General features: G+C 44.5%; 1 protein-coding gene across 8 annotated transcripts in view; it reads right to left on the reverse strand.

Annotated features, from left to right (window-relative positions):
- The window catches only part of oplah (5-oxoprolinase, ATP-hydrolysing), a 145906-nt gene that overhangs the window by 105476 nt on the left and 27688 nt on the right, over positions 1-12742 (reverse strand). For all 8 annotated transcript variants that reach the window (XM_059640718.1, XM_059640705.1, XM_059640724.1 and 5 more), the window contains one exon: positions 6615-6895. In XM_059640718.1, coding sequence (XP_059496701.1) covers positions 6615-6895 — 281 coding nt within the window. The remainder of the gene's footprint in view (positions 1-6614; positions 6896-12742) is intronic.

Consider the following 12742-nt stretch of genomic DNA (forward strand, 5'->3'; position numbering starts at 1 on the left):
CTGTGTGTTTTGAAAGTGAGGAATTTGATGAACCCAGTTTGCATAACTGTACATTGCAGTTTTACAAGTGAAACTGTTTGGTATGGATTCAAGTCCAGTGACTTTATTGGACTGAAACATTAATTATTTTTCTCTCTCCACAGATGCTGCCAGACCTGCTGAATTTCTCTAACAATTTCTGTTTTTGTTTCAATGACAAAGGTCCTCTTCCCGCCAACAAGCATGTGATTGGTTATCAGGTAACCAATCGGAATAAGACAGAGCGAGGAGCTAGAGCAGGTTTACTGCAAAAGCTCTCTCTCTCTCTTTCTCTCACATATGGTTCTCTGCAGTCAGCCACTTCAAACTTGAAGAAAACGAGCTTATTTTTCCCTCAGAAGAAGCTGCAAGCTGTGACATTTAATTGGGTAGGCCAGAGGCCTTTTTGTAAGCGAACCAGGCACAATGTGCCTCTTACAAACCAATGGAGGCATTCAGAGAAAGCAAGGTCAAAGAGAAACCTGCAGATAAGCCTAAACCAACACCACAGATCTTGAGAACAAAGACTATATGGTTGTTTATCCCATCGCTTTCTCCCTGGCCACGCACTTTTCTTTATTCCAGTTTGTGTTTATGTGTGAGGGGAGGGCTGTGTTTATAAAGGGATTAAAGTTTTGATTTATAGAGTTCACGAAATTCAGTTTAGTTATTTACCACTTGCTAGAATCTAAGGAGCTGTAATAAATAACCTTATCATCGGACCATAAGACGTGGTCAGAAATCGGCTATTCGGTCCATTGAGTCTGTTCTCTCTTAAATGTGCAACCCCTTTTCTGAGACTACGTCCCTCTGGTCTTAAATTCTGCCAGATGCGGAAACAACTTCTCCACATCTACCCTGTCAAGAGTCCCAAAAATTTGTACGGTTCAATAAGATCACCTTGCATTCTTTTGTATTCCATTGAAAACTGACTCAATCTACTCAAACCACTCCTCATTTCTTCAAGAAAAACTAAATTTGCTGTTCTATAGAAGGGTCACAGCACCAGAAACATTAACTCTGTTTTTCTCTCTGCCAGATGCTGCCAGACCTGCTGTGTTTCTCCAGCATTCTCTGTTTTTGTTTCAGATTTGAGCATCCATCGTTCTTTATTTTTCATTTAACGTCTCCTCATTTCTTGTTAAGTGCAGAAACCCGTCCCATGCTTTCAATCAAGAAGTTTTCTCGTGCTGAGGAAGGTGATGTGCCTGTCGTACCTGGTTTGCTTCAGGGCATGGTCGAGCAGTTTAGTTGCAGTGGGAGAGAGATCCCTTGAGGTTTGTCCGGAGCGGGGAGGGTAACTTCTTCAGGTTAGGCATCCCTGGACCTGTCTACAGAACCCAATCATCCCCAATGGACTACAGTCCACATTCAAGCCTTCCCAATTTGGCCCCAACCGTGACCATATCTCCTACCTACTAACCTCATCCCACCTCCTTGACCTGTCCATCCTCCCCAGACTGACCTATCTCCTCCCTACCTCCCCACCTATACTCACCTCTACTGGCTCCACCCCTGCCTCTTTAACTTGTCTGTCTCCTCTCCACCTATCTTCTCCTCTATCCATCTTCAATCCGCCTCCCCCTCTCTCCCTATTTATTTCAGAACCCTCTCCCCCCCACCTTTTCTGATGAAAGGTCTAGGCCCGAAGCCTCAGCTTTTGTGCTCCTGAGATGCTGCTTGGCCTGCTGTGTTCATCCAGCCTCACATTTTATTATCTCAGATGCTCCAGCATCTGCAGTTCCCATTATCTCTGACCCCATCTGCCTGCACATGGTTCACATCCCTCTATTTTCTGCCTCTTCACGGGTCTGTCTAAATGCCTCTTAAATGTCATTATTCTACCTGATTCTATCAACCCCCGGCAGTGTGTCCAGGGCACCTACCACGCTCTGTGTAAAATTACTTTCCTCGCATATCTTCTTTAAAGTTCCCCTTTCTCATTTTAAAACTATGTCCCCTAATATTTGAGAGATAGTAGGAACTGTGGATGCTGGAGAATCTGAAATAACAAGGTGTAGAGCTGGATGAACACACCAGGTCAGACAGCATCAGAAGAGCAGGAAAGCTAACATTTCAGGCCTAGACCCTTCTTCAAAAGGGTCTTTCTGAAGGAGGGTCTAGGTCCGAAACGTCAGCTTTCTTGCTTCTCTGATGCTGCCTGACCTGCTGTGTTCATCCAGCTCTACACCTTGTTATCCCCTAATATTTGATATTTCCACTCTGGTAAAAAATGATTTGACTATCAACCCTACTCATGCCTCTCATTGTTTTACCATACTTTATTCAGGTCACCCCTCAGCCAAATTTGTACACTGTCTCCTTATTGGCTAACACACTCCAATTCAGGCAACTTCCACAACTTCACCAATTTTTGTGTCAACTACAAAACCTACTAATCAGGCCACCCATATATTCATCCAAAACATTTGTACTCATTATGAAGAACAGAGGTCCCAGCACTGATCCTAGTGGGACACCACTGGTCACAACCATACAGTCAGAAAGTTACCCCTCCACAACTACCCTCTGTCTGCTGTGACCAAGCCAATTTTGTAACTAATTTACCAACTCACTGTGGATCCCACGTGATTCAATCTTCTGGATCAACCGACCCTGAGGGACCTTGTCAAATACTTTAGTAAAGTCCATGTAGACAACATCCACTACCGTACACTAATCAATCACATTCATCATTTCGTCAAACTCAATGAAATTTGGTAGTCAAGACCTCCCCCACATAACACCATGCTGACTGTCCTTAAGAAGTCCATTCTTTTCCAAATGTGGGTAACTCCTGTCCTTAAGAATCTTTTCCAATAATTTCCCTACCACTGATGTAAGGCACATCAGCATATAGTTACCTGGATTATTTCTGTTGCCCTTCTTAAACAAAGGAACAACATTGAGTATTCTCCAATCTTCTGGGACCACACCAGTGGCGAAACAGGATACAAAGATCCCTGTCAAGGCCGTAGCAATCTCCATCCTTGTGTCCTTCAGTATCCTGGGTTAGATCCCATCGGGACCTGGGAACATAGGTACCTTAGATAACACAGTGAGGAGCTGGAGGAACACACCAGGCCAGGCAGCATCAGAGGAGCAGGAAAGCTGACTTTTCAGGTCAGTACCCTTCTTCGGAAATCTTAGCTACCTGATTGTTTTTCGAAACACCCAACATTTCCTCCTCCTTAATATCAATATGGCCCAGAATATTTCTGCAGCCCTCCCTAATCTTGCCTCCATCCATGTCCTTCTCCTGGATGAATACCAATGTGAGGCACTCATTAAGGACCCTACCCACTTCCTCTGGCTCCACATAAATTCCCTCCTCTGTCCTGGAGTGGACCTTCCCAATCCCCAGTTACCCTCTTGCTCCTAATATACCTCTAAAATGCCTTGGGATTCTCCTTAATCCAACTCGCCAAGGGGCATCAATCCCCCTTTTAGACCTTTTAATTACTTGTTTGAGTTCTTTCTTGATCTTCTGATTTCAGTTTCCTAAGATTATAATTGCTTTTTTTTTCCCTTTGTGACTAAACTTTCAATATCTCTTATCATCCAGGGCTCCTGAATCTTGCCATTCTCATCTTTCATCCTGATACGAGCACACTGTGAACCTGCCTTTGAAAGGCTCCCACATGTCAGATGTGGATTTACCCTCAAACAGCTGACTCCAATCTAATTTCTCCAGTTCCCACCGAATACTGTTGTAATTAGCCTTCACCCAATTTAGCACTTTCATTCAAGGTCCAGCCTTGTCCTTATCCATAACTATCTTAAAACTTAAGGATTTATAGAGACATAGATCTGCACAGAATAGAAACAGACCCCTCAGTCCAACTTGTCTGCACCAACCTGATATCCTAAACTGATCTGGTACCATTTGCCAGCATTTGGCCCATATCCCTCTAAACCCTTCCTATTCATAGCCATTCAGATGCCTTTTAAATGCTGTAACTGTACCAGCCTCCACCACTTCCTCCGGCAGCTCATTCCATACACACACCACACTCTGTGTGAAAAAGTTGCCCCTCAGGTCCCTTTTATGTCTTTCCCCTCTCATCTTAAACCCATGTCGATTAGTTTTGGACTCCCCTATTCTGAAAAAAGACCTTGGCTACTCACCCTATTCATGCCCCGCATGATTTTATATTGATTTGATCTGGTTTGATTTATTGTAGTCACACGTGCACAAGTACAGTGAAAAGCTTTGTTCTGTAAGCAGAACAGGCCAATCACAGAGAGCTTAGACACAATGAGGCATACAAGGTTACACTGCACAGAAGCAAGATCACCATTTGAGGTTAGACAGTCCATTCAGCAGTCTAATAATGCCAGGGAAGAAACTGTTCTTGAACATCTATAAGGTCACCTTTCAGCCTTCTGACACTCCAAGGAAAATAGCCCCAGCCTCTCCCTATAACTCAAACCCTATAACCCTGGCAACATTCTTGTAAATCTCTTCTGAACCCTTTCAAGTCTAATAACATCTTTATTATCGAAGGGAGACAATTATGATCACTGTTCCCAAATTGCTCCCACACGGTAACTTTCATCTCCCAGCCAGGTTCATTCACCAATACAAGGTCTAGTATGGCTTTTCCCATGTGGGACTGTCGATATAAAAACCAAAACAACTGCACATATTGATACTCAGGAACAAAAACAGAAGTTGCTTGGAAAGCTCAGCAAGACTGGCAGCATCTGCGAAGAAAAGAATCAGATGGTTCTAAGGGTCACTGGACTTGAAACACAGATGCTGCCAGACCTGCTGAGCTCCTCCAGCACTTTGTTTTTGTTGTTGGACTGTCCACGTATTGTTTCCAGAAACACTCTCTGATGCACCTAACAAATTCTGCCCCACCCAAGCCCCTGGCACCAAGGGAATACCAGCCACGGTTGGGGCAGTTAAACCGCCAACCCAGCGCAACAACCCTGTTATTTTTACATCTTTCCATGATATGTTTATGTAACTGTTCTTCTGTATCCCACTGGCTATTGGGAGGCCTACAGTATAACTCCAACATTCTGATCGCACGTTTCTTATTCCCGAGTCCTACCCATACAGCCTTGCTGGATAACCCTCCAGGATGTCCTCTCTTAGTACAGCTGTGGCATTCTCCTTAATCAGTAATGCAACTCTCCCACCCCTTCTTTTCATCCTTCTCTATTGGGCCTGAAGCATCTAAATCCTGGAACATTTAACGACTAGTCCTGTCCTTCCCTTAACTACGTTTCTGTGATGGCTGTAACATCATAATTCCAAGTACCAAGCCCTAAACTCATTTTGAGACATACAAAGTGTAGAGCTGGATGAACACAGCAGGCCAAGCAGCATCAGCGGAGCAGGAAAGCTGACATTTTGGGCCTAAACCTTTCTTAAGTAATCTTCATTCCTGAAGTAGGGTCTTGGCCCGAAACAGCCTTCCTGCTCCTCTGATGCTGCTTGGCCTGCTGTGTTCATCCAGCTCTACACCTTGTTATCTCAGATTCTCCAGCAGTTCCTACTATCTCTAAACTCATTTTACTTGTTACACACCTTGCACTAAAATAAATACATTTCAGACTGTCAGTCCCACTGTGTTCATTAATCTGCTCCTGCCTGTTCTTCCTGTTACACTTAATCTCTACCTTCTCCTCAATTACTCCACATGCTGACCTACTGCCACACTAGGTTAACACTTGGGTGGCACCAGAAAACCTCCCTGCAGGGATATTGGTGCTCCTCCAGTACACGTTTAAACAGACAGTGGGGATGGATGTGAGATTGCTCGCTGAGCTGGAAGGTTAGTTTTCAGACGTTTCATCACCATTCTAGGTAACATCATCAGGGAGCCTCCGACGAAGCGCTGGTGTTATGTCCCGCTTTCTATTTATCTGGTTAGGTTTCCTAGAATCTCAACCTGAGCTACAAATCTTCTCAAAACTCGCTAGAGAGTGGGGATCATTGGCAGAGAGAGATCAGGAGGGACCAGGTTGAACGAGGACTAGAGATCTTTGGCAGATAAACAGCAACATCAGAGAGCAGCAGGTCAGTATTTTTGACTTCCTGGGGGTAATTATTAAAATATTAAGCGGTTATAAAAAGAAACTAGTGATTGGCTGTTGGTAAAGTGTGTAAATGAAAGATCTGTATTTTGTAAAATGTAACAATTCACAACATTTAAATATCTGATTACTTAAGTAGGATTTTGTACAAAGTGATACAGATCAATTCAAAGTATAGTATATAACAGGAACTGGTGGTTAGGTTAATCAAATGAAAATAAATGACTGAACAAAATAATTAAAAGCAGTTAATTAAAACAGACATGACATTTGTTGCGAAATGAAATGAAATGTGGGTGTGAAATGAAATGTGGGGACTCCTGGATGCCAATGAGATTCAGGATAAACATGCCTGCAATACGTGCTGATAGCTCGAGCAGCTTTGGCTCTGTGTTTATAAGCTAGGCACTAGAGGCCAAGCTGCAGACCTGGCGCCAGGTTAGGGTGGGACTGTAACTAATCTGTACGGATTTACAGTCAGCCCTATCTACTCTCATTGCGTACCTGTTCTCGTTTCACCACCATCCGAATAAGCCATGATGTACCTGAGTTAGAGCTCTGATTGGTCGACACATTGACTCATTGGCCACGCGGACGAATCCCAGAGCAACTTCTTCCAGGGTCATCTGTGTTTGTCTACATGCTTTCTCCTCATCACCTTGGTCACAGAGGAAGGCATTGACATGTTCCGTAACTTTCCGCAACTCATTCAGAGCCCCTTCCTTCCACAACGGCTGGTCCTCTGAGGGACCGAAGATTTTGGGAAAATAATCTGGCAGCAGTCGCCCGAGGCAAAGGTTGGCATCGGTGATGGTAAGTGGGCCTCCTGAGAAATCAATAAGACCAGAAGGGCCAGATTAAACGGTATAATGCATCAAAGCAGGATATTCAAAAACAAAACTAAAGGGGGGGGAAATTTGCTAAGGCTATTCGGGTGGGTTTAAACTAATTCAGCAGGGGCATAGGCACCAAAATTGTAGTTCGACTATAGAAAAGGTTGAGAGTAGGGTGGTCCGAAATAAAGTTTCAGGGAAGCAAGATGTCACCGGCAAGCAAGTCGTTGGTTTGAAGTGTGTCTACTTCAATGCCAGGAGCGTCCGGAATAAGGTGGGTGAACTTGCAGTATGGGTTAGTACCTGGGACTTCGATGTTGTGGCCATTTCGGAGACATGGATAGAGCAGGGATAGGAATGGTTGTTGCAGGTTCCGGGATTTAGATGTTTCAGTAAGAACAGAGAAGATGGTAAAAGGGGCGGGAGGTGTGGCATTGTTGGTCAAGGACAGTATTACAGTTGCAGAAAGGATGTTTGGGGACTCGTCAACTGAGGTAGTATGGGCTGAGGTTAGAAACAGGAAAAGAGAGGTCACCCTGTTGGGAGTTTTCTATAGGCCTCCGAATAGTCCCAGATATGTAGAGGAAAGGTTAGCAAAGATGTTTCTCGATAGGAGTGAGACACACAGGGTAGTTGTCATGGGGGACTTCAACTTTCCAAATATTGACTGGGAACACTATAGTTCGAGTACTATAGATGGGTCAGTTTTTGTCCAGTGTGTGCGGGAGGGCTACCTGACACAGTATGTAGATAGGCCAACAAGGGGCAAAGCCACATTAGATTTGGTACTGGGTAATGAGCCTGGCCAGGTGTTAGATTTGGAAGTAGGTGAGCACTTTGGTGATAGCGATCACAATTCTGTTATGTTTACTTTAGTGATGGAAAGGGATAGGTGTATACCACTGGGCAAGAGTTATAGCTGGGGGAAAGGCAATTACGATGAGATTAGGCAAGATTTAGGGAGCATAGGATGGGGAAGGAAACTGCAGGGGATGGGCACATTAGAAATGTGGAGCTTATTCAAGGAAAAGCTCCCGTGTGTCCTAGATAAGTATGTGCCTGTCAGGCAGGGAGGAAGCTGTAGAGCGCGGGAGCCGTGGTTTACGAAGGAGGTGGAATCTCTGGTCAAGAGGAAGAAGGCGGCTTATGTTAGGATGAGATGTGAAGGCTCAGTTAGGGCACTTGAGGGCTACAAGGTAGCCAGGAAAGACCTAAAGAGAGAGCTCAGAAGAGCCAGGAGGAGACATAAGAAGTTGTTGGCAGATAGGATCAGGGTAAACCCTAAGGCTTTCTAAAGGTATTTAAGGAATAAAAGACTGACGGAAGTAAGATTAGGCCCAATCAAGGATAGTAGTGGGAAGTTGTGTGTGGAGTCACATGAGATAGGGGAAGCGCTAAATGAATATTTTTCAACAGTATTCACTCTAGAAAATGACAATGTTGTCAAGGTGAATACTGAGATACAGGCTACTAGACTATATGGGATTGAGGTTCACAAGGAAGAGGTATTAGAAATCCTACAGAGGGTGAAGATAGATAAGTCCCCTGGGCCGGATGGGATTTATCCTCGGAACCTCTGGGAAGCCGGGGAGGAGATTGCCAAGCCTTTGGATTTGATCTTTAACTCGTCATTGTCTACAGGAATAGTGCCAGATGATTGGAGGATAGCAAATGTGGTTCCCCTGTTCAAGAAGGGGAGACAACCCTGGTAATTATAGAGCAGTGAGCCTTACCTCAGTTGTTGGTAAAGTGTTGGAAAAGGTTATAAGGCATAGGATTTACAATCATCTAGAAAAGAATAAATTGATTAGGGATAGTCAGCACGGTTTTGTGAAGGGAAGGTCGCGCCTCACAAACCTTATTGAGTTCTTTGAGAAGGTGACCAAACAGGTAGATGAGAGTAAACTGGTTGATGTGGTGTACATGGATTTCAGCAAGGCATTCGATAAGGTTCCCCACAGTAGGCTATTGTACAAAATGTGCAGGAATGGAATTGTGGGAGATATAGCAGTTTGGATCAGAAATTGGCTTGCTGAAAGAAGACAGAGGGTGGTAGTTGATGGGAAATGTTCATCCTGGAGACCAGTTACTAGTGGTGTACCGCAAGGGTCGGTGTTGGGTCCACTGCTGTTTGTCATTTTTATAAATGACCTGGATGAGGGCGTAGAAGGATGGGTTAGTAAATTTGCAGGCAACACTAAGGTCAGTGGAGTTGTGTATAGTGACGAAGGATGCTGTAGGTTGCAGAGAGACATAGATAAGCTGCAGAGCTGGGCTGAGAGGTGGCAAATGGAGTTTAATGCAGACAAGTGTGAGGTGATGCACTTTGGTAGGAGTAACAAGAAGGCAAAGTACAGGGCTAATGGTAAGATTCTTAGTAGTGTAGATGAGCAGAGAGATCTCGGTGTCCATGTACACAGATCCTTGAAAGTTGCCACCCAGGTTGACAGGGCTGTTAAGAAGGCATACAATGTTTTAGCTTTTATTAATAGAGGGATCGAGTTCCGGAACCAAGAGGTTATGCTGCAGCTGTACAAAACTCTGGTGCGGCCGCACTAGGAGTATTGCATACAGTTCTGGTCACTGCATTATAAGAAGGATGTGGAAGCTTTGGAAAGGGTGCAGAGGAGATTTACTAGGATGTTGCTTGGTATGGAGGGAAGGTCTTACGAGGAAAGGCTGAGGGACTTGATGCTGTTTTCATTAGAGAGAAGAAGGTTGAGAGGTGACTTAATTGAAACATTTAAAATAATCAGAGGGTTAGATAGGGTGGATACGGAGAGCCTTTTTCCTAGGATGGTGACGGCGAGCACGAGGGGGCATAGCTTTAAATTGAGGGGTGAAAGATATAGGACAGATGTCAGAGGTAGTTTCTTTACTCAGAGAGTAGTAAGGGAATGGAACGCTTTGCCTGCAACGGTAGTAGATTCGCCAACTTTAGGTACATTTAAGTCACCATTGGACAAGCATATGGACGTACATGGAATAGTGTTGGTTAGATGGGCTTGAGATCGGTATGACAGGTCGGCACAACATCGAGGGCCAAAGGGCCTGTACTGTGCTGTAATGTTCTGTGTTCTATGTTCTCTGCAAGTTCAATCAGAAACAGAAGCAGAAATTGCTGGGTAAATTCTGCTTGCTCTCCACAGGTACTGCCAGACCTGCAGAGATTTCCCTGCAATTTCTGTTTTTATTACAGTAGAATATTCATGCCGTGTTCAGCAGATTGGGCTGAAAGCAGAAGGCATCCTACTCAATCCTCTCCAGGCTCTCCCTTTTCCTATTTACAAGCATATGAATTAGCACTAAGTACTCAAAGGAATAAAATTAGCCACGGCTCCTCTAGACATTCAATAAGATCATAACGGATCAGATTCCTCCACATTGGTGAGACTGTAGCTAGAGTGCTCTCCACAGTACTGGTCACTGCATTTATAGACGTTAATGTGTTGGAAGCAGTTCAGAGAAGGTTTATTAAAACTAATCCTTGGAATGAATGGATTGCCCTTATGAGCAAAGGCAAGACAGGCTGAGCCAATATTTTCTGGAGTTTAGAAGAGTAAGAGGTGATTTAATTGAACCATCTGATAACCTGTGGGGTTTTAAAGGGATAAATAGAGATGCTTCTTATGGGAGAACCTACTGTAAGGGCTCACCGTTTCAAAATGGTCCATTTAAGACAAGTGATGGGGAAAACTTTTATTTCTTTCAGAAGGTTGAGTGTCCTTGGAATTCCCTTCCTCATTTGCAGTGGATGCAATGTTTTTAAGACAAAGGTAACATATAAATGTAGAAAATGGGTGCAGGAGTAGGCCTTTCGGCCCTTCGAGCCTGCAGCATCATTCAATATGACCATGGCTGATCACGCAATCTCAGTATCCCATTCTCGCTTTCTCTCCGCACCCTTTAATCCCTTTCACTGCAAGGGTCATGTCCAGCTCCCTCTTGAATCTATCTAATGAACTGGCCTCAACAGCTGCCTGTGGAAGAGAATTCCACAGGTTCACAATTCTCCGTGTGAAGAAATTCTTCCTCATCCCAATCCTGAATAGTTTACCCCTTATTCTTTGACTGTGATCCCTAGTTCTGTTTTTCCCCAATGTCAGGAACATTCTTCCCGTACCTCGCCTGTCCAGTCCCATTAGGATTTTATATGTTTCTATGAAATTCCCCCTTATTTTTCTAAATACCAGTGAAAACAAGCCCAGTCAATCAAGTAATTCCCCATTTGTCAGTCCTGCCATCCCGGGAATCAGTCTGGTGAACCTCCGCTAGATTTCCTCAATAGCAAGAATGTCCTTCCTCAAACTAGGGGACCAAAACTGCACACAATACTCAAGGTGTGGTCTCACCAAGACCCTGTATATATGCAGCAAGACATCCTTTCTCAGATTCTCAAATCCTCTCACTATGAAGGCCAGCGTGCCATTAGCTTTCCTTACCGCCTGCTGCACCTGCATGCCAGCCTTCAGCGACTGTTCCACCATGACACTCAGTGAACCTCAGTGCTAACACCAGCTCTTCCATGGTCCCCTCCTCGGTCACAGTGACTCAGACAACTCCTCTCAGAATCCTTCCCAGCAGCCCCCTCTGGTAGATAGATTCTTGACGACCAAGGGGGTAAAGGATTATCGGGAGAATGCAGGAAGGGTCGAGGCCCGAAACGTCAGCTTTTATGCTCCTGAGATGCTGCTTGGCCTGCTGTGTTCATCCAGCTTCACGCTTTGTCATTTTGCAGGAAAGCACAGCTGAGATTAAAATCAAATCAGCCACGATCTCATTGAATGGAGGAGCAGGCTGAAAGGGCCGAGTGGCCTGTTCTTTGATTGTATGCTCAATACACTCTATTAACTTGGCTAACTACCTGCTGTATTTGCATAGTAATATTCTTATTCTTACACCTCAAAGCTCTGCTGCATCTCTCTGAGCACTTTATCCAAGTAATTTACATAAACCGTAAAACATTGAGATGCCCAGCACTGATCACTGTGGCATGCCATGGGTTACATCTTGTCAATTGGAAAGTGACCCATTTACACTGACTGTAATACTTGTTCACTAGTCAGTGTTCTATCCCTGCCCATATGTTAGTCCACACAGCTTCAGCTGTCACTTTCAGCAATAACCTTCGACATAACGCTTTATCAATGCTTTCTAGAAATCTAACTACAGCACATCCAGTTGTTCCTCTTTATGCATAGCTTGTGTTACTCCTCCAAACAACTCCAATAACTTCATGCTGCAACTGTACAAAACGCTAGTGCGGCCTCATTTGGATAATTGCGTGCAGTTCTAGTCGCCCCATTACAGCAAGGATGTGGAAGCATTGGAAAAGGTGCAGAGGAGATTTACCAGGATGTTGCCTGGTCTGGAGCGCAGGCCCTATGAAGAAAGGCTGAGGGACTTGGGTTTGCTCTCATTGGAGAAAAGGAGGCTAAGAGGGGATTTAATAGAGACATACAAGATGATCAGAGGATTAGATAGGGTGGACAGTGAGAGTCTTTTTCCGAGGATGATGACTTCAGCTTGTACAAGGGGGCATAGCTACAAATTGAGGGGTGATAGATTTAAGACAGATGTCAGAGGCAGGTTCTTTATTCAGAGAGTGGTAAGGGCGTGGAACAGCCTGCCTGCCAATGTAGTTGACTCAGCCACATCAGGGGCGTTTAAACAGTCCTTAGATAAGCATATGGATGATGATGGGATCATGTAGGGGGAGGGGTTTAGATTAGTTTACAGGTCGGCGCAATATCGAGGGCCGAAGGGCCTGTTCTGTGCTGTATTGTTCTACGTTCTATGTTCTATGTTGTCTATCTACCTTAGATAATAGGAGCCTGGAA

This window comes from Stegostoma tigrinum, chromosome 2, assembly GCF_030684315.1.
Source record: "Stegostoma tigrinum isolate sSteTig4 chromosome 2, sSteTig4.hap1, whole genome shotgun sequence".
Taxonomy (NCBI): Eukaryota; Metazoa; Chordata; class Chondrichthyes; order Orectolobiformes; family Stegostomatidae; genus Stegostoma; species Stegostoma tigrinum.